Below are 22,380 nucleotides of genomic sequence, written 5' to 3' on the forward strand. Positions count from 1 at the left end.
AGGTCATGATCCCAGGGTCCTGGGATGCAGCCGCGCATGCTCAGTGGGAAGCCTGCTTCTCCCTCTCCCGTGCTCCTGCTTGTGTTCCTTTTCTTACTGTGTTTCTCTCTGTCAAATAAATAAATAAAATCTTAAAAAAATTGTGGAAGAAACTTCCAATATTTTAAGCTCTAGACAAGAAAGATTGCCCAAGACCATATTGAAAGAATAATGACAACCAGGTTAGAGAGCATAGCGCTTGTGTCTGACTTATCACAAGCTGGTGCGTTCCATGCCAACAGGACATCGGAATTATGTCTGCGGTGGAGGTTAATAGAAATTCAAAAGCAAACTAGATAAAAGAAAAACTGAATTATCTTGAGACATTGTTTCAGATGTCATGAGCTGCTTCGACATCGTGCCAACATTCAATACATAATGGATAGACTTCAGGATTACGACCTAATTACTCAACACTACATCTTTTAGAAAAATAAAATCATGGAATTAGCACAAGGATAGTCTTACTCTTAATTTAAAAAAAAAATTAGATTGTGGATTGAGGGGGATTCTGAGGTAGGGAGTCACAGCAATCTTATTTGGAAGGTATCTTATTGTGGGATCCGTCACTCTTCATTGTTTTTGAGGATCTTTGTGTCCTCAACGCCCGGCATGGTGACATAATGACTGAACATAGTGCCCGGTAATTATTTACTGGATGAGTAAGTGGATAAATTCATCAGGCAGCAAGACATGGTGGAAGGAGCATGGGCCTGTAGTCAGACAGACCTGGATTCCAATTTTAGCTATGCAACTGCTGCTGTGTGACTTTCGGTGAGTTTCTTAAGCTTTCCAATTCTCAGCTTTGCTAGGTGTTTAAAAACAGAGGACAGCCTCAGAAAAATGCTAAGATGACCTTATCTCACAGACTTACGTGGTTTGCAAGAGGTGTCCCTTCGTGGAAGCTCCTATAGTTCAGAAATGCTTGGGGGTGGGGGGTTGGGGGAACCAGGTGGTGGGTATTAGAGAGGGCATGGATTGCATGGAGCACTGGGTGTGGTGCAAAAACAATGAATATTGTTACGCTGAAAAGAAATAAAAAATAATAAAAAAAGAAGCCTACTGAAAATCATCTATAGATGGCCTGAAACAAATTTCAAAGCTCATGTACACAAATATTTGTTGCTTCCTTCTCCTCCCAATGATTCTTGTTCAAGTTGTAACCTCCTCAGTGGATGTCACTTAAATCAACAACACTGTGTAAATAAAATGTTGTAAATCTGAAAAAAAAAAAAAGAAATGCTTATCTCCCCTCTTGCATTGGACTTCCCTCCTTGGTAGGTGTTGTGAGAATGTTCAGAGAGAGGGTAAACCTACTGAATGGTTGGACACTGAAAGGGTTAGATTAAATCAGAATGACTGCCTTAAACCTGAGAATGAGGAGCTTGAATTTTTTTTTAAAGATTTTATTTATTTATTTGACAGACAGAGATCACAAGTAGGCTGAGAGGCAGGCAGAGAGAGAGAGGGAAGCAGGCTCTCCACTGAGCAGAGAGCCCAATGCAGGGCTCGATCCTAGGACCCCGAGATCATGACCTGAGCCAAAGGCAGAAGCTTAACCCACTGAGCCGCTCAGGTGCCCCAAGGGCTTGAATTTCTTTTTCCAGAAAAGTCTTCACCGTTATTAAACATACAACAAATAAGAACACTGTGGTGGCTTGCTCTTCTCCATACCATCAAAAAAAAACAGACCACAGAAATGTGTTGACAGTACAGCAAGGCTCTGTAATCTTTTTCTATAAAGAACGAGGTAATAGATATTTTTGGTGTTGTGGAATACACAGTCTCTGTCATAACTCTTCAATAGCAGTATAGACAATATATAAAGGAACAGGTACGGCTGTATTCCAATAAAACTTTATTTGCACATGCTGGCAATGGGCCAGATTTGGAGGTGAGTTCCATACAGTATATGCAGATCCTTGCCTTAGAGCAGGAACCCTTCAGCTAAATATAAGAACTGGGAGGGGTGTTTGGGTGGCTCAGTTGGCTAAGTGTCTGCCTTCCACCCAGGTCATGATTCTGGTGTCCTGGATTTGAGCTCCCTGTCAGGCTTCCCGCTCAGCAGGGAGTCTGCTTCTCCTTCTCCCTCTGCCCCTCCCCCTGCTACTGCTCTCTTGCTCTCTCTCTCTCAAATAAATAAATAAAATCTAAAAAAAAAAGGAACTAGGAAAGATCTGTTCACTTTCTCTCTGTTTCTTTTTGAGGATAGCACCCATATCCTAGGTAACCTATTCTTTATTTTTGACATCTAGATGAACAAGAAAAATTCATCTGAAGCCAACCTAGTCACTGATAAATTCATTTTAAAATTTTATATAAGAGGATCTGAGCCCCACTTTCTTTATAGGGTTCTCAGTTTCATTGTGTCCCATACATAGGCATGAACCCTACATATGTATACATTTTGCAAATCTGTGTATATGTGTGCCTACATGTCTTCTCCTGGAATCTTAGGGAAGGATATCGTTTACTTACTCTCCTTTCTTTGAGAGCAAGTGTGGTAATTCAGTAAGAGATTCCACATATATTTTTATTAAAGTTTAGTTTTCTCAGACTTAAACCCAGTTCAGTTTTCTAGCTGTTGTACCTAGTATCTAATTATAGGCCCAGTGTTTTGAGAAATGTTGCTTATTTCAAAAGTCATGTAATACCCTCCGAGACTTGAAAACTTGCCCTGAAACTACTGCTCTACTCTAAGGACTTGAGAATGTTTTCAACTTTCCATTTGTTACTATTCCACATTTGAACATTAATTAGTAGTTTTGTAAATGGGTTTGTTTTCATTGCTAGAATACAGAAACAATGATCTGCGTCTTACTTTTGCAGCAGTGAGTGCCATATTCTTGGGCATCAGGAGGCCCCAATGGCAATTTTAACAGGAGCTTGTATCCAGAAAAAGTGGTAACATTTTAGATGTATTCCTTCACTCATGTCTACACACAGCTGACACAAAGTTATCTGAACTAGAGTGAGAAGAGAGATTACAGGCATGAAGGACATCCACCTGAAACACTGTATTTTATCTTAGGCAGTAGTTTTGACTTCTTCCCTTTGAAAACCTGTCACTGGTGTGGCCTCAGGCCAAGCCTGACAAGTCTTTCAAGCCAGATGGAGGCATTTGGGCTGACCTCAGGTAGGTAAGAATCGCTGACTGAATGGAATGTGCCAGTGACTGGGTCAGTTGTCAGCACTGGGGTGAGATCAGATTGGCCATGCTGCAGTTACTTCAAACACCCTACTTTCTTATCTTTCTGCTGGTAGTGAGTACGGACTAGTTAGGGCTTGGATCATGGCTTGGCAGTTTACTTACTGGGGGGAGGTGATGCTGGAGTAAGGGATGCTTAGGGGCAGCTGAGACAAAGAAAGGAATGTGCACTAGCTGAAGCCCACAATATCTGTGGGGGAATGGCGGGAGTTGATGGTTGATAGGTAGACAAGACTAGAGGTTGAAGAACCTTGAGGACCCTTCTAAGGGGTTTAAAGTTAACTCTCAGAACAGATTTTTATTATTTTCATTGGCAGATTTTTAGTGGAGAAATTACATAACATATAGAACAATACTGAGAAAGATCTCCCTCAGTCCAATAAGGCTGGGTGTTAAGTATGGAAAGGATATAGCAGTGCAAGGAAGGAGATGCTCAGCGTGCTGGTTGGGATGTAATCAGAGTGTGAACAAGACGATGGCAGTTTGGCAAGGAGGAGGTGTTGGGGAGAGGACAGAGTTTGGTGACTGGAAATGGAGTTGACATTCATTCCTGGGTTTATGGCTTGGACAACTGAATTAAATGAGACCAAGAATCTAGTAGGAGGAACGGAATCTGGGGGAATGGATGATGAGTTCTGTTTTGGATAAGCTGTGAGAGGTGCCTAAGAGAGGCCTCTGAGGAGCTGTCTAGTAGGCCACTGAGCTGGTCTTGGGAGAGGGGAGATGAAACTGGTCTGAAGTTAGCACTAAGGCATTGAAAAAGGCCAGCCAGGTCAGTGAGTCTATCAAAGCCAAGAGCAAAGCCATAAGATAGAACAATTTAAGGTCTGAGTGGAGGAAGAGAGACCCACAAAGCAGTAAAAATGTTTGCTTTGAGAAGGTGGGGTAGAATGAAGAGCGACGGTTACCACTGAAGCCAGGAGAGGAGAGAGTTTCAAGACAGATCACATGCTGCAGTGAGATAAAATAAAACAAGGACTGTGTCATGCGGTGCTCACCGAATGGCACAGATAAGATTGTTACCAGTGCAGTTAAAGCAGCAAGGCAGAAAGATAGGAAACAAGTTCCATCCCAGCAGGTCTGAGGAGCTGGGCAGAAGGGAGGGAGTGGAGATGAGGAAGGTATAGTAATCTCTCTAGGGATCTAGAGAGGAAAGGAAAGATGCTGTGACAGCTGGGGGTGGGGAGGTGTCTAAAATGCCCTATCCACATGGTGAGGAGACATGTAAAGTGTCACTGGAGAAAGCACATTGCAGATTTGTTGGAATAGTCGTCTGTGTTAAGATGCTGAATTTTTCTCCTTTTCCTCGATCTCAATCTGGAATCATCCTGGGTAATGCTGGGAAGTAGAGCAATTTCTTTTTAGAAGCTTCATTATCCCTTTATCTAGGTCTTTCCTGCAAGTTTCTCTGGCAGTGGTATCCTACATGGGATTGACCTCCTGGAAATTTTCTAGTTCTTTCCTCAACAAAGCCTACCTAGTGTCCTGGATATGTCAGTCAATTTCCCTGCCATCAACAATTTCCCCTCTAGGCTTAGGATATCTTAGGCACAGCTTCTGAAAGGCCCCCATCCCTATACCGTGTCCACTACCCCCCCAGGCTTTATTTCCATTCCATTCCCTCTAGCTGCTTTTCCACAAAGCCATGGCTATTTGGGCCACGGATGGACACCTACCCTCAAAACAGCTGATCCAGTATAAGAGCCCTTGTCAGAATAAATAAGCTGGGCTTAGTATATTCCTTCCTAGAGAAACTGGAGTCTCAGATACATCATATGCAGGAGACATTTGAGAGTCAGGTCACGAGGTGGTAGCCAATCTGCTTTTGGATGTTCATGAGATTTCCTCAGATAGCCTTCAGCTACCCTGTGCTCCCTGTCATCTTGAGCTAATGGGTGAATTTGGATCACCTGCAAACAGAATAGCTCTGATACCTTGACAAGACCAACAGGAGTATTACTCCATTGTCTTCAGCTATGCTCAATGAGTTGCTAGTTAAGTGGTTCACTGTAAGCATGATGGATCTTTTGGTCTTCTATTTGACATAAATGATTGCAAATGTATGTGATCAATGTTTCTCTTAATATGAAAATAAAGTGATTTCATCTTTGAGTGAATTGATGCAAATCATCACTTAGGAGCTAGTAACAATGGACTCTGACTATGGTGACTTAAACATACAAGAGTTCACTCTCTCTTAGAAGGAAAGTCCAAAGTCAGTAGTTGAAGCATGGTATGATAGATCCATGATGTTGTAAGGGACTCAGGGTTCTATTTTTTTCTACTCTATAATTCTTAGGGCTTGGCTTCCATCTTCAAGGTGACTGACCACATGACCCACGATGGCTGCTGAAGCTCCAGCCATCATCAACCATCATGTGTGCTAGCTTTCACCATAATGCTGAGAAACAAACCTGCGCTTTCAATCTTAGGTCTGCAAGTCTGTTGGGGGTAGCTCTGCTTTAGTCTGCGGGTTGGCTGAATTCAGCAGCAGGTTCAAGTTTAGGTCTACTACATGTTTCTTGACATTTGCTTGGACCAGCAGCTATTTGGGCTGTGGGCAGAAGCATACAATGGTTAAAGCAAATCACAGGAATACATTCCAAGCCTCTGTTCCCATTATGTCTGATAACATCTCATGGGCCAAAGTCAGAAAAATGGTCAAGTCTAAAAATCTCTGTACCTACCCTCCATTTTGCTAAGAAACCAAACTACATTAAAAGAATAAAGCCTTTTCTAAAAAGTAAAAAAAAAAAAAAATCAAGGTTTGGGAAGTACATTGCATGTACCTTAAAGGGTGGGTTGTCTGATTCTATTAAGGGGTGGGGTGAAGAATTGAAAATAATAATTAAACCAACCACGAACATTATGTGTGAAATCCTGGACAAAAGAAGGAGGTTGAGAGGGACAAAGGAACATATGTACCTATTAACCATATCTGTCTTTAAGGAGCCTATTTGAAACTCCCATGCAACCCAATCTATTCTATTTAATTGGCCAGAAGACTTCCATATGACCATTCCTGATTGCCAGGGAGCCCAGGAAATGTATTCTTTAATCCAGGCTGCAGGGTGCTCAGCTAAACACTAGGGTCTATTTCTAGATTAGAAAGAGGGAAGAAGTATTCAGGCAACATGTGATGTCTTCCATAGTGTTCAACAAGATGCATCATATTTGCCCCTCACTGTTGCAAGGTAATCTGATAACTTCAGTTAAGGTGTTCATTTGTATCTAGTTAAAATATAAATGATTACCTAACTAGTAATTAAACACTGATGGACCGTTGCTTTGGCAAAAAGGAAAACATAAGTCATCCAAGTTCTCTTCCACAAGTTAGTTTTTCACAAACTCAGTTTCAGTTTTATTTACTCCTAAAATATAAATGATGGGGCCAGGAGGAGTGGCTGTTAAAGGCTTCTAAAAAGAAAGTATTTAAGTAGCTGAAAGGCCCTTACCTCCAAGAGAAATTTCCAAAGTGGTTCTTCCTTTAAGCTTTTGTTGAAATGTCACCTTGTCAGTGAGGTCTTTCCCGACTACCCAGCTAAAAATAACCACTTTCCCCCTTTCCTTACGTCCTTTTTCTCCATACCATGTATAACCATACTCGATTATTTTATTATCTGCCTCCTCTTAATAGACCGTGAGTGACTTGGAGGCAGGTTGCTTGTCATTTTGGTCACTGTTGGTGGAGTGGATTGCTGACTATGGTCCACTATGATCGCTTTGGGTTGTCTGGTCATTGGGCCAGCCAGAAGCAGAGGTTTCTTTTTCACACAATAGCTTTATGGGGCTGTTGCAGCCATTCTCTGACCCTGAGGCAACAGCCTGAGTCCGAGGAGAAAAAGCAATCTGTTGAAGGTGGGCATTTAGAAGCCTGGAATGATATCTGGTCCTGAGGTCATCCCTGAGAGGCAAGAACAGCCTTCTTTTAGACTTGTTCTACATGAGAAAGACAGATGCTGACATCTGGGACCCGGCCTGGTACTCTCAGCTCAGCCTCAGTGTTCTGTTGAACCCCAAAGATTTCATAGAACATCAACATTGGACAAAGTCGCTCTGTGACCTGACGGATCAGGACAAAAGCAAGATCTCTTTTGTGTTCTTGTCAGTGGCCACGTGAGAGGTGTGTGTGGTATGTGTGGGGTGGTCCCTTGCATTCACCATCTCTCCCAGGAGGGTCCTGGGAGCCGGTGCTTGAGGATATAGGTCCCCTGGGCCTGGGACCATGATTGCAAGGATATCTGCAAATAGGTGGATTGGGCGGGTGGTACTTGGAAGGGGTACAGCAGTGCAAGGGGTACTGAGCAGTCCTTAGAGGGTACCAGAAAGACATGAGGCTGAGGGTTGTTTTGAAGCCTGTGCCTTAGAAGCCACTGGTGTGGTCAGAGTGTGAGCACGTCTCTGAATCTCGCGGGCAACAGGATGTAGGTGGCTGCGGGACCTGGGGTCAGCGTGCTAGAGTAGTGGGAATGGGGTGGGATGGAGCGACTGGTGCGGCAAGTCTGGACTCGGAACTGCCAGGAGGAGCAAGGGCTGTGGGGTTCCTGAGGCTGTCTTTGCTTTGCCACCTACAGATAACGTGGGCGAGGCTCACGTTCAAAGCAGGATCCCGCCTGGCTCCAGGGAGCGCAGGGCGGGGAAAGAGTGCGGGAAGGCTGGATTCGGCGGGGCGGGGAAGGCCCAGGGGTCCCCGAGGGCCACCTCCCGGCACTAGCGGGCGGAATAGGGATGTGGGCTCCAGTTCCCCGCCCTCCCTGCCCCGCCCCGCCCCGCCTCCAGGGCCCAGTGCGGCGCGCACGCTGGGCCAGCGCGGGGAGCTAGGCTGCGGCGCCGCGCGGTTGCTAAGCCCGGCGCCCCCGGAGACGTTCCCGGTGGCTGTTGCCCGGAGCGGCGAGGAGCGGGCGGCGGGAGGGAGAGGAGTGAGGGCGGGCGCCGGCGGGCGCTGTCGGGCGGCTACTCGGTCGCGCCCCGCCTCCCCGCTCCAGCTTGGCCGTCGAGCCGCGGCACCTCGCTGCCATCGCCGCGCCCCGGGGCGCCGAGCCCGCCGCCTGGCCATGCCAGCCGCCGCGCCCACTCCGCGCCCGCCGCCGCCCCCGGCCCGGCCCGCGCCGCCCCCTCCGGGTAAGTGTCCAGCGCCCGGGCCCCAGCGGGTCTGGGACATAGAGACCCCGCTCCATGCGGGGTGGGGCCGCCGTGCCGGACCCGCTGGGGTTCCCCAAGCTCGTGTGTGTGTGTGTGTGTGTGTGTGTGTGTGCGCGCGCGTGTGGGTGTCCGCGCGCACACCTACACCCGCTGGAACTCGCTTTCTCGGGGCTGGGGGGTAGGGGAATAACGCCGTCCGCAGCTGATTTTCTCTCGGTTGCCAGCCAGAGGGGCCTTCCCAGGAAACGCGTGGGCATCGTTCGAGGTGCCGTGGGGTTGCGGAAGAGTGCATGCACCTGGCAGGCAGCTGACGTTTATCGAGCGTCTCAATGTGCCAAGCGCCTTGCCCGGACTTGACCACTTCCATCCTTTTCACAGCCTCTAAGGAAGGTGGAACGACAGCCGTGCCCAGAACTCTTGACTTGCCCGAGGTCATAGGGCTTGGGAGCGGTAGAGTTGGGATTCGAACCCAGGCCTCCCGAGCTATCCGGCTGAGCTAAAAGAAAGGGAACACCTTAGAACTAGTTTAGGAAACACACAGAAGAACTAAAGACCATCAGGATAAAGGCTATGGTCAAAGCATTTGGAACTAACAGGAAAAATAACGAGTTTGTGAAATCTCCCATCACTTAATTTCAAATCTAAGACCGCATTTACACTGCCTTCTACTCTGGCTCTGGGAGAGAGGTGCTGGGGGGTGGAGAGAAGACCGCGCTAGGGCTGCGCAGAGGCGCCTGGGGACACCTCAGCGGATTCGCCTGCTGGGGGTGGGTGGCTGTGAGGAGAAGTTGTGGAGGGAACTCAGTTGTTATTCATCACCAATGTTAGTCATTCCATCACCTCACTTCTCATGGATTCCATCTCTTTCCTTTACTCTGTGTTTTGTCCAAGAGGACAGTGGTCAAATTGAAGCTGGCCCAGCTGCCATCACTGTGTTTCATCCAGTGTCTTGGCATTAGGTGGTCCTGTGCTTCGGTGACTGTGTTAGGAACTGCGAGTGCAGTCTGGGTTACTGCTTGGAGAGGTGTTCTGGTGGGCTGGTGTTGAGTTGTCAATTGCCGTCACAACCAAGAAGGCATCTAGAGTAGTAGCCAAGCACTGGGCTTTTCCTTAAGGGGCAAGGTAGCAAGAAGCAGGGTCCTTGGGAAGTAAAAAAGGAAAGGCATTTTGGGGTTGTCCAGCAGTCCAACTTTGGAAAAGTATTTCAGTTTAGTATTTGGACGCTTTGGGTGGTGCCGTAGAAGACTTCACTAGAGAAAGAACAGAGAGGCAGAAAACGATGGAAAGATGCTCTGTAACTCACTTCATTTAGGTTTGAAAGCTCTTTAAGCCGTGTTCTTTGATGGTGAGCTAAAAAAGTGTGAGAAGGGAGAGTCTCTGCATGAGAACCCCATGAAGCCCTCGGAAAAACGGAGATGAAGTCTTAGTTTATCGTGGCCAGGCTGTGGGCAAAGCTTGGCGAGGGAAATGCTGGACAGTGGAGCTTCAGTGCTAGTCTCATTGTGGTAGCCACACTTTCCCACCTTTTCCTTTGGTGACTTGTTCACGTCTAAATTGGGCCCTTTACCACCCTTTAAAGGTGGTAAAGCAGAGCCCCTTTTGAAGATGCATATGTGGGGGTGTTCTTTGGAAAGGATGTTTTGTCAACTGGCTGGTAATGTAGGTCAGGAGAGGGAAATGCAGGGAGAGTGGAGAAGTGGGGAAGAAGACAGTTGTACTGAGAATCAGGGAGCAGAGTTCTATCCCCAGAGGTCTGCGGCTTCTTGGTGACCTGGGGCCAAGTTGCTATACTTCCCTGGGAATGTCAGTATCTTCGACTTTCTTTATTTAATAATAATTGTCTAGCCAACCTCAGAGGGTTGTTGATGATCAAAGGGGAAGTGTTTTCATTGACTCATCAGACACTTCTTGAGCAAGTCCGTAACATCAGTACCCAGGGAGAACGGGCATTCTCTCAGGGATGCTGGTGTGTGTGGAGGCCTTGTGGTGTAGGCAGGAAGTGATGGCATAGAGAGAAGCAGTTTAGTGGTTGTAAGAGGGGACAAGAAGGTCTCCAGAGGTGCTTGGGCTGGTCTGGAAGGCTAAGCATTTACAGAATTTTGCAAATGGCAGGGTGCCTTGTAGTGTGTAGTAATGGGGGGCGGGCTAGAGCTCTTGAGGCCATCGGAACTGCCTCCAAATAGCTTCAAAGCTGTGTGATCCTCAGCGGGGTAAGTACTCTGAGCCTCCATTTCCTCATTGGTGAAATGGGCATGGTCAAATTATTCTGGGGATTTAGTGATGTAAGGCACTTAGCAGATATTACTACAAATGGAAAGTATTATTATTGGAGTTACCTTTTAGGCTGAAGAGATTCTATTTGGGTACCTTGGGCCAGTGCTTCTCAAATATTCTTAGGCATATGACTCATCTGGGGATCTTGCTAAAATGCAGATTCTGATCCGGGAGGTCTGGGGTGGGCTCTGAGATTCTGCTTTTCTCACCAGTCCTAAGTTCTGTCAGTGTTACTTGTTTGGAGACCACACTTTGAGTACTAGGCCCCAGGCCCCTCTTAGGTCTGGGGAGCACTGTGCTTAAAGAGATGATGGGGAGGGTTGGGCCCTCTGGGCAGTCTGGTTGTTGCTGGGGCAAAGATAGCTTGGACTTGGTCCCGGCAGGGGTAATGGATCTAACTTCCTTCAAGTGTCTTAGACCAGCTCCCTGGAAGAAGCTCTTCCTGGCCAGACGACCAAATGGTGCCTACTCTCCCCACATGCTGGGCTGCATTCTAGGAGTAAGGAAAAGCATGTGCAAAGGTCAGGTGTCATGAAACAGCTCAGTGTGTTCAGGCACTGAACTAAGAGCTGTTGGGAGCATGAGTATTATGAGAAGGGTTGGGACAGGGAGGCCGAGCTCTGTCCCTGAGAATGTATTTGTCAGGATGGGCTAAGGTTTCCTGTAGGAACAAATCACCTCCAGCATCCTCATAGCTTAACCTGATCAAGGGTAGCTGTCCCTTATCCTCTTTGTCCCTGCAGGTTGGCAGAGGGCCAAGTTGCCAGAACTTTGCCCATCTTGAAGTCACACCATTTGGAAAATGTGACCTCTCTAGTCACCGGGAGATCGTGGGAGAGTTGCTCGCTGGCTCCTCTGTGCCTCGCTCTGGAACTGATGCATCGCCTGCGCGTGCCCACAGCCCATTGGTCAGACCTCCCTGGGAGGGGGCTGGGAAAGGATGCAGGGTGGTGTGTGTGAATGGAAAGTTCAGAGAACATCACCGTCTCTCCCACATAGGCCTTGTTACGGACCTTAAGCCTTGTTCCCAAGGCCAGAGTTTCTCAAATGGGAGTAATATGTGAATTCCTTTAAAGGAAACAAAATGCTGTAGATTCCTAGTGGCGGCTTGATTTATTTTTATTATAATGCAGTTCAAAGATGTAGTGGCATGAAATAGGTCTGTACTTGCTTGGAGCTTGCATAGGACTATAAAAACCAAACAAGTATATATGCAAAAATATCAACACAGCCACAAATCGAGAAATTCAAATGAACTGGATGAAATTAGTGTGATGGACGAAGTTATTTTCGCAACAATGAAATCACTGTTTCTGATTCTAAAAACAACTGATCAGGTCTTGCGAATTTGGTGTGCTATGTGTTGTGCTACATGGGTTGCCCAATGGTTCAGTTCTTATTAGGTCTCTCTGTTAAGTCTGATTTGTGATGTTCTTATTAGCCTGTGACATATTTCCGGTCGCTAACTATATCATAAACGTACAAAAACAGTCTGTGAAACTATGGGCAGCACTTAGCGTAACATGTTTGTTCACATGATCCAGACTGTGTTTCTGTTGATTTTTCTATGGATAATCTTAAAAAAGATTATCACAGAAATGAAAGCACAAAGTTAAACAAACATAATTGGAGAGAACTGGCAAACCCCTGGAATGCGTCTGAGGATCCTCGGGAATTTGAGAAGCAGGTGGGAAAAAACCCTGGAGTGTTTAATGAAGGAGGCAGATGCCCGGCTTTGTGGCTCAGAGAGACTGCTTGCCCAGGCATGGGTAGGTTAGTGGAGGGCCAGAGACAGCGGTGGGATAGAGGTAGGGGTGGGGTGGGGCGGGGGTGTGGGGGTTCAGGTCCCACGTGCCAAGGGGAGGCACGGAGGCTGTAAGTAGTTGTGGAAGTGGAGAGAAGGTGCCAGATTTGAGAGAGATTGGGAGGTGGAATCCACAGGACTCGGAGACTGGCTGGGGGAGGTGTAGGGAGGGAAGAGGAGTCAGAGATGGCTCATCACCATGGGGTCAGGGTGGCTGACGGTGCCATTGACCAGAGTGAGGGCCACCTGTGTCCACAGGAAGCACAGAAGAGCTCCAGGCTGGAGCTGGGCTACCTAGAGTCATCATCTCATCTTTCCTGACTGGCTTGAGCTTTCCTGAACCGAGTTGAGGAATGGCAACATCTTGTAGTGTCTGTTTTTTCCTCTCCAGGACTTTTCGTTAGTGTTGGTTTGGATGATAGGATTGGCTTTGTTAGCCTTTCTGATGTGCTGGCTACTCCTGACCTGTTGGAGCAGGTTCTCTGTGGTCTGATTAGGCACATCCTCTGTGTCTTCTCCGTGTTTCGAGAAAGTGAAAAATATTTGAGAAAATCGTGGATGGTTCTGAGAGAGAAGCTGTCAGACCATATAAAATGAGATTGGTTATCTGCTTTTGGTTTTTAAGAGCACCGAGTCTGTTTTTCTTTCTTCCTTTTTTTTTTTTTTTTTTTTTTTGGACAGAGCTACTCAAAATTCTCCAAGGAGAGAACAGGTGTGGCGCAGGTTAAAACGATCTCTGGGTAATTATGTAACAAGGAATCTGGAAACTCTGCCCTCAGGGGAAGCCGTGGTCAGAGAATGCGAGGGTACCCAAACAGACACACCAATAAAAAGGTCACAAACTGAAGACAAATCACTGGGGTGGCCAGAGTGAGATCTTATGTGAATTAAAGTTATGGGCAGGAAATAATTTAAAATGTAACCTGGTGTTTCCTCTTTGTGTGAGTTATTAACCTAATCTACCTGATGGAAGCCCCAGGAGCAAGCTGCCAGAAGTGGTTTCCGTTTGTGTGTTCTCACTCATAACCAATTGCTACTTATCTCTTGACCTCGGCACAGCCATGACCTTCATGGCAGAGCTTCTGACGTCCTCCAGAGGACCCAGGCTCCGCTACATCTCTTTGGAACTGGTGACAAATGGTCTGTAAGGAAGTGCTGACCTGTCATCTCCAGAGACCACATGCTACCGGAGCACAGGCATTGTGTCTTTTCATCTTGGACTCCCCCCAAGACTAGTGGAGCATTTTTCCTAAGAGCTGGCTCCGCACCTGCGAGCTAGTCCAGGGCACCTTTGGGAACCATTGCTGGCATCAGGGCTGGTCGGAGGAGCGGATGTCCCTGGCCACAGTGTCCTCGTTTTTGGAACGACTCTTCTGGGAATGGGTTGGGTGAAGCTGGTGTTCTATGTAGTTCAGACATTGTGTTAACTTTCGATGGCTGTAACCAGAATCCTCAAGTCCCTCCATCTGTGGCAGACAGCCCAGATATCTGTGTGCTCCTCTTCTTTAGCAGATGCTATCAGCCCTGGCCTTAGTTCCTGTTCTTATGGTTCCCCTACAAGCTGCTGCAACCGCGTTTGAGGGCTTTCTCTGGCTATAGGAGACTGGCTTGCCCATTCTTGGAGAAAGCTAGAAGTGCTGGAGAGTTAATGCCTCTGGTGCCGCCCCCAACCCCTCATGGAGGAGAATGGGTGGGTGAATATCACAGTTACCTTGCCCCTCTGGTGGGACAACCCTCGGACATATTCTACCCGTTCCCTCAGAAGGTTCCTCTCCAAGCCGAGCCCAGGTTGTCCACAGCAGCGGCCAGCTTGCCTGCGCTGCTGTAGAGCCTCATCGCTTCGCCCTCCTGCAGCACGTGCTGGGGTCACCTCCCAACTCAACTCAAATCCTGACCCAGGCTCTGCTTTTGGGAGAGTCCAACCCAAGACCCTTTTGGGTTGAATGGGGCCACTGGACTCTGGGTGGAATGCTGTGGGCTGCTTCTCTTGCAGAACAGATAAGACTGGGGACACTGCCATTGTGTCCATCCTGCTTTGAGAGTTGGAGATGGACGAAGGCTGTTTAGTCCACATGGAATTCTTAGGGGTAAGAATTCTTCTTATGATAGCTGCTGAGCTTGGCCTTTGAGGCCCCTACCTACCTGCCACGTGGCTCCAGCTCTGTCCATGTGGGGTGCAACACCGAAGTCAGTCCACCCTCCATTTCTCCATCCTGTGCTGATGCCTGAGAGCTTGAGATCTTACACGAGTGACCTCCTTTAATGCTTCCAGTGTCCAAACTCATTCTCCCTTCCGTGGTTTGATTAATATCAAAATACAATTTATTTATGTGTTTCTGTGGCTTTTAAGTCATCTGGAATCCAAATTCATTTCACTTCCAATTATTAACCAATTACTTCAGTACTGAGTAAAAATGATTCTTACCTTTCTGTTTAGTTCATAATGATCTTGTATTATACATCAAATTCTCATGCAAGGTGGTATCTCTTTTGAGGCTACAGTTTTTCTTTTTTCCTCAAATCCAGCTATTCTTGTGTAAGTACCAAGATCTTGCAACTGGAGTTCCGTAATATATTTTACTATCTTCATTACTCATTCTCATCTCTCTCCTGTCCTCTCTCAAAAATTGCATCAGTACTTAAATGGCATCAAACCTACAAATTACAATTGGAAAGAACTGATTTTTTTTTGAGAGAGAGAGAGAGAGAGAACATGCAAGTGAGTTGGGGGAGAATAGGGAGAGGGAGAATCCCAACTAGGATTCACGCCTGGCATGGAGCTTGACCTCAAGACCCTGAGATCATGACCAGAGCTGAAATCAAGAGTTGGACACTTAACCAACTGAGCCACCCAGGTGCCCTAGGAAGAATGGATACGTTTAACTGATGAAGACTTCATATTCTGGAATGGAAAGTCATGTAAATTTGCTCATCAGTGTCTCTGACTGGCACTAGTCATCACTAGCCCCAACATCATAGTCTTCCCTTAGATGATTGACACTTGTTAGTAATAACATATTTATATTGTGAGTCTGGATAAAAAGATGATGTCAGTAATCTTCAGTGAGGCTCTATGTACACTGTTGATGTAGAACCAAATAAAAGGACATCACAGCCCTGGTGTGGTCTTACCTGGGCAGGGTCTTACCTTGTGTTTGAGTTAAGAAAACCAAAATCATTGGGCATATTAATTCAAGAAGGAAAAGGAGACAGAAAGCAGTTGAGTGTATTAGATTGAAGCTCCATTTTCTTTTTGGAACTTGAAGTCAACCGATGACCAAGGATTGTAGACCCCGCCCCGTAATGTGATTTTGAAGAAGCTCCTTTGTAAAGTTTTAAGTCTACTGTGTGTTGGCTATTTGAACCTTGGAGTCCTCTCCCTCTAATGCCATTAGTATTAATTTAGAATTCAAAGAAGTTGATCATTTTCTACAAGAATGGCATAGCTGAAGATGTCTTGCTGGTTTTGAAGATGGTATTTTTCCGGAGATGTCCCATAGTGTGAAAGAGAAACAGGAGTCCACACTCACATTAAGGAGAAATAAAGAATAAATGAAAAAAAAATCCAAGAACCAGTTGAAAGACCCCTGTGGTTCCCATGCTCCCTGGAGCATTTGTTAGTTATTGGCTTTTTTCCCCAGTTGCTTTGTCTACATTACAGAGCAAAGACAGCAGAGGCTGCCTGGTTCTCTTTTTTAGCTTGCTCTCTTCATCATGAGTACAAAGTAGGTGTCTTTGTGAAGCTGTTGGTGGAGAAGTGTTGGTGGAGAGGTGGAGAGGAGATGGGTAGGGAGACAGAGTGATAGCTCTCTCTATCTTGCCCCTCCCCCCACTGTTTGCTTGGCCATAAACAGGACTTGTGGGCTTTTAAGTAGTCTTAAGTGAAGATTTTAACAAAGAAAAAACATACATGATGGGTTTTATTCTGTGGGGAGGAGGGAGTGGAATTTTAAATATCTGCCCATCCCAGGGGGGATAAACGAGGAAAGTTTTATATTCTCCATGCTGCCTTGAATAACTGTCAAAAATTCTCAGTTTTTGGCTAGCTGGCTGCCTCGATCTGGAGGCTGGCATTGTGTTTTCTTAACCTACAATTAACTACCATCCACTCAAAATTCAACCAGTAACAGTCATATTCTTTGGTGCTTTTTAAGGAACTCTTTCTTAAAGGTTCTTACAGTTCTTTTCCTATCCTTGAAAATATCAGTTTTTAGTATAAATGTTACAAAATTAGATATTGGGAAATTTACTTACCAAGGGTCTCCTAGGTCACCCAGCCTAGGCACAGCAATTTTAATTAGTTTAAATTGAAATTGCAAATAGCCCCATGTAGTCAGTGCCCATTATATTAGCCGGTACAGAGCTGGAGGGCTGGGAGACAGGGGTTAGAGCATCAGGTAAATATTGTAACATCAGTAGTGGTAAGCTGGGAGGGAAGCAGCCACAGTTTGGTGAGTGAGGGGGACGGAGCGGTTGAGGATCTTCATGGAAGACATCTTGGAGAAATGATATTAGATGATCGATTGGAAACCAGACCAAAGGTAGGAAAATGGTGTGTATGAGAGAAATAGTTTAAACATACTTTAGGCATTTCTGGGTAATTAATTGCCCCCCCCTTTTAAAAGATTTTATTTATTTATTTGACAGAGAGAGATATCACAAGTAGGCAGAGAGGCAGACAGAAGGAGGGGGGAAGCAGGCTCCCTGCTGACCAGAGAGCCCGATGCAGGGCTTGATCCCAGGACCCTGATATCATGACCTGAGCCAAAGGCAGAGGCTTAACACACTGAGCCACCCAGGCGCCCCAATTGCCCTTTGTTTTTAATGAAACATGAAAGAGGGGATGCTTCTGAGAATGAATTTGAAAAAACATGTCGCAGAACACTCAGTATTCCTTCTTATTTTGAGATTTAAAGGCCTTTCATAATTTTAGGCAATGGTTAAAGTTCATGTTCCCTGGAAACAGAACCTGAGCTCGGGATCCTTGTATATATGATTTTGAGGGAGAGTTGTCAGGAGAAGGGAGGTAGGGGGAAGGGGGAGCAGGGGACACAGCTAAGCAAGGATGTGGTCTCAGCTGGAGACAACCTCAGCCCGAGCCCACGGGAGTTCTGAAGCTTCCACTGCGCACAAAGCTGGGCCCTCCTGGGTGAGGGACTGGTCTTTGGTATTCTTCCCTGTTCCCATCGGTCACTGATTGTGGGCCACACTGGTAAAAGTGGTGGTGGCTGTGTAACCTCCTGGGTGGGTGTCTCCAGTCAGCAGAGGGTAATTCTGGAAACGAGAGTAGTGGTAACCATTTAATAGCTAATATTGGTAAGAACCGGTGGGTGGGGGCCGCCGCCTGGTAGGGGGATCGAGCTGGGCACCTCCATCCATGACTGTGCTGACCCTCGAGAATGTAGATAACTGAGGAACGTGGATAACTGAGTAGCTTTAGATAGACTTGGGGGTAGAAACAGATAGAAGGTGTAGGATTTCTTTGGTCATCCTGGACCTTCCTGGCAATTGTGGACTCAGCCGGTAGGTTGTTGTCATTAACACAATTACAGAACTATTGGGTTCTTTCACACAACACCTGTTTATCGCCAGCCTACAGCCTGCCTGGCGTTGGGTCTGTGGGCTTGGAATCTTACCAAGCGAGGTCCATTTATTTAGTAGACCCCGTCCCTGCCAATGACATATTTCATGTCAGAAGAGCTCATTGCAAGGGAACCTGGAGAAGTTTAACCCCAGAACGTGCCACGGTTTACTCGTCTCGAGGTTCTGGAGATGCCGATCTTGGCTAAAACATTTATAAATGATGCTCTCAAAAGACCTATGTGAAGCAGTTGGGTTCTTTGAAGGAATCTTATACATTTTCTGCCCACTGAGGTTGGCTGCTGCTGCTTCTCTTTCTTTTTTTTTTTCTTTTTTAAGATTTATTTATTTATTTTAGAGAGAGAGTGACGGAGCATGTGTGCATGTGTGCCCACGAGAACACGATAGGAGCAGGGGAGGAGAATCTCAAGCAGACTCACTGCCAGGCACGGAGCCCCCACGACACCAAGATCATAACCTGAGCCAAAGCCAAAAGTCAAACACCCAGCCGACTGAGCCACCCAGGCACCCCAGAGGTTGGCTTCTTAGCAGAGGAGCTGGCTGGCCTTGGTGCCACCGTCGTCAGTGTGATTGAACCATGGTGGACTGAGTGCTTATAGGCGCAGATGACCTTATGCCTGTCACCTTGTTACGGTCTTCACAGCCATTCCCCTGGGAGGCCAGGCTGGTGGTGGCCATGCAGGCCCTCATGGCAGCGAGGACCAGAGTGTACTCTACCAGCAGAGATGAAGGCAAGGTCCCTCTGGGGTCTGGCACTCAGGGTGGGTACTGGGCCCACTGCCCACTGGTCTTGGCATGGTGACTTCCCTACTTTTAGATTAGAGGAAAACCAAATCCTGTTTGGATTCCCTAAAGGAAGAAAAGTTTGTACCTCAATCTGCTTTACCCCAACATCACTCCATTTGGAATCTTAATACACTTTAGGGAGTTGTGTTTTTAGATCATCCTGTCTATGGGGATAGCAGGAAAAAGCTCACTTGTTTATTGCCAGCGGCATGAACACTCTGTGACTTAATTTTGCCCAGTTGGGGTGCTGGCTGCTTTAACAATTAGGGCAGAGCTAAACTGAGGCTGCTTTGCCTAGGTCCTGTTGACGAGTTGGCGTTCTGCTCTGTTTCCTCTTGTTGGTCCCCGGAGTTTTGCTTTATTCCACGGTTACAAATGACATCCCTAAATTTGTCTGAGGCCATTGACACTTTGTGTTCTTACTAATTGGCTGTGTGGCCTTGGGCCCATTGTGTACCCCTTTTGTCTACGTTTGTTTCTGAAAACTGAGGGTGTTGGGTTATTGGCCTTTTGGTTCTAACATACAAAGAGTTTCACCCACACAGTCTCTTCTCCCACACAGCCTCCTTAGGATTCCCTTTGCATCCTTCTTAGAATGGGTCCAAGGCATTACTTTTATTTACAAAGGATGCATATTTCAACATAAGCAATTTCTGAGAATTTTTACCAGTAAACCCAATCAATTGTGTAATGACCACATCTTCAATATTTATGGAAAGTTATTCCTCCATCTGATGTTCCCAATCCTCAGATAAAGAGTGCAGTGGAGCTAATCAGTTTATTTCTTCCTGAGGGAACTTTGGTAATATGTATCTTTCATGGAATCCATCCATTTTATTAACTTGTCTTCTTTATTGGCATACAATAATTCATAGTATTCCCTTATCATTATTTTATGTAAAAGGCCTCAGTACTTTTCCAAATATGTTGTCACTCCTGAATATAAGGGAAACATCTATTGTTTCCAAAACATGTGTTTTTTGAAAACATCTCCTTTTAAGTTGCTTTACTTGCTTGCTATTTAATTATATGGTGTACATGGTGGTTGTCTGATCAAGAGGTCAAAATCATTTAAAAAGGGCTTTTAAGGAATCCATGGGCTCTGTGGTCCTGTATAATAATGCTTAGTGGAGGTGTCTACCGGCCCCCCAGGTGAGCAGCTGATAAACAAGGGGTCAGAGTCTGCAGGACCAGGCATTTTCAGATGGTTCAAATATTCCCAGTGTCTCTGCATCAATCTGAGGTCCATCCAAACTGAAACAGGAAGATGAGAAAGGGGATACATGTGCTCGGTCTCTCTAGAAGAAAGAAGATGGATTTTGCTTGTAGAATTATTTCTGCCGCCTCCCCTAGAGAAATGGACTGTGGTGTGACTCTATCTAGCCCAGTGTGTTTAGATATTGTTAGGACACAGGTCAGTGGAGTCTGGTGGTCTGTGGAAGGTCACCTTTGGGTGACCAGTCAGGAAAAGGAAAATATGAGGTCTTGGAGGCATCGAGTCAGCTGGAGGTTGTCCTTTGTCCTTCCAAAGAGCCTCCCTGAGCAGCACAGAGAAAAGCAAAATTCAACCCAAATCAAGTTTCTTGGGCCACAGCAGACAATTGGGATTAAAAATCCAGGTCATAGAAAACAACAGCCTGGTCTGGGAGCCATGCCCTGTTGGAATTTTACTGAGTGAGAGGTGACACCCCAGGGATGAGATCGTGGGTGAATTGGGGTGTGTTGGGAGGAAACAGTAAACCCAGGGGTGAGACAGAAGGATAAGCTATTCCCAGGGGAAGCTTCCTTCAAAGCAACCCAGCATTGGATGTCACAATGAGGGACAGCCTGAGCGACAGGGTAGCATCTGGTGAGCCTCAGCAAACCCAGAGCCAAAGGGAAAAGAGAAGCATAAAAGCTTCATGTGATGAAATCATCAGAAAGTGGGAGAAGGGTTCATCTGGAGGAAAAGCTGTTGGAGAGAAATGGTATTCTTGTGGTCCCTGGATTGTCTGAGGCCTCACCGGCCCTGGGAGCAAATGAGGCCACGTTAATATTAATGCCCAGCTTGGAGTTCTAGTGGCCCCTCCTGCTTACACAGGACCTCAGCCAGCGTCCTCCGAGTCCCCAGGACAGGGTGTCACCTGTGCTCAGGTACATGGCAGCTCCTACTCTTTCTCCAGAGGTTAAGTCACTCCTCACTCCCCCACCCCTGCTGTCTGTGTGTCCCCAAGACCCCACATTGCCCTCTTCTGCTGTGCTGGGGAAGGCGGGGTGGCTGCCTCTGTTTACTCTTGTATCTTGTCATCTGGGTTGCAGAGCCTCACACAGGCTTTCAAAACCCAGGTCCTTCCGTGTCCCTCATTAACCCTGTGCTCTGAGGATTGGAAGGGCGGGTGCAGAAGCCATTCCGCGGCCTCTTTTGCCACCGTCTCTCATCTTCTTACTTCTTCCTTCTTACTTCCAGGTGTCTGGTGCGTGTGCACAAAACAACTCCTCTTCCCTCTTCGCTCCAGCCCTTGGGCAACTGGTGCATGTACATTCCAGAGAAGTAAACCTACCCCTAGGTGACAGCTGTCCCTGGATCCCACCTTGCATGGGGTTGGGTCACGCCACCATGCTTTCAGTGATAATCAAAGGGATGTGCACCAGTCCGAGGACTTCATAACCTCCCCTGTCATGGTCTGCCAGCCACTTCGGTGATGCAAAAGGTAGTCTGCAGCAGGGCTTCTTAAACTTCCAGATGCATCAGACCACCTGCGGATTGTGTTCAAATGCAGAATCTGATGCTGTAGGTCTGGGCTAGGGCCTGGAATTCTGCATTTCCAACAAGCTCCCAGGTGAGTGCAGTGCTGTGGGGCCACTCTGGGTTGTCGAAGTGGTCCTTCCCTCCTTCGCTTCTGTTGGCTGCACTTCAGTGAGAACTCAGGCAAGGGAGCTCTGACTGGACTTTCAGTTTCACGGCACTGGTTCGCATCGTGTTTTAATTACATACCATACGTTCCTTACTCCCCTTGTGAAAATAAAGGTACTGTGGGTTGTAATACTACTTTCAGGAATTGGTTTGTGGGCCACTTTGAAATTGCTGATAGCTGACTGGCATTCCCAGAAGGATACTCTGGAACTTGTCTCTATACCTGTGTTTCTCAAGGTGCGGTCCCTGAACGAGCAGCGTAGGCATCACTTGGGACCTTGTTAGAGACACAGACTTTCAGGACCTACCCTAGACCTTGACTGGCTGAATTAGTTCCTGTACATGAACACAGTTCGCAAGCGGTGTGTGTGCTCTAACACGTGAGAAGTCTTACTCCATGGAACACAGTACACAGGGGATGGGAGGTGCTGGCTTAGCCAGTGTAGCTGGATGCCAAAGGAGGCACATTAATGACAGTAGGAAAGTTCCTACTTTCCTACTTCCTAATGACAGAAGTTCCTCCCTTGGTCAACGGTCCTCTTTGTCGTGGAGTGTCCTGCGATGTTTGGGGAGAGAGGAATATGCTTTCTGGCTTGCGTGGAACATGGAGGTTCTCCAGACACAATAAAACCA

The 22,380-nt window shown here is 46.7% G+C and overlaps 1 protein-coding gene across 1 annotated transcript in view; it reads left to right on the top strand.

Moving 5' to 3' along the window:
• The first annotated feature begins 8,150 nt into the window (after positions 1 to 8,150).
• The window catches only part of DCLK3 (doublecortin like kinase 3), a 45,399-nt gene continuing 31,169 nt past the window's right edge, over positions 8,151 to 22,380 (top strand). The window contains exon 1 of the mRNA XM_032861265.1: positions 8,151 to 8,368. Coding sequence (XP_032717156.1) covers positions 8,302 to 8,368 — 67 coding nt within the window. The 5' untranslated portion in view covers positions 8,151 to 8,301. The remainder of the gene's footprint in view (positions 8,369 to 22,380) is intronic.

The sequence above is a fragment of the Lontra canadensis genome, unplaced genomic scaffold (genome assembly GCF_010015895.1).
Source record: "Lontra canadensis isolate GAN:19392208 unplaced genomic scaffold, GSC_riverotter_1.0 scaffold20, whole genome shotgun sequence".
NCBI lineage: Eukaryota > Metazoa > Chordata > Mammalia > Carnivora > Mustelidae > Lontra > Lontra canadensis.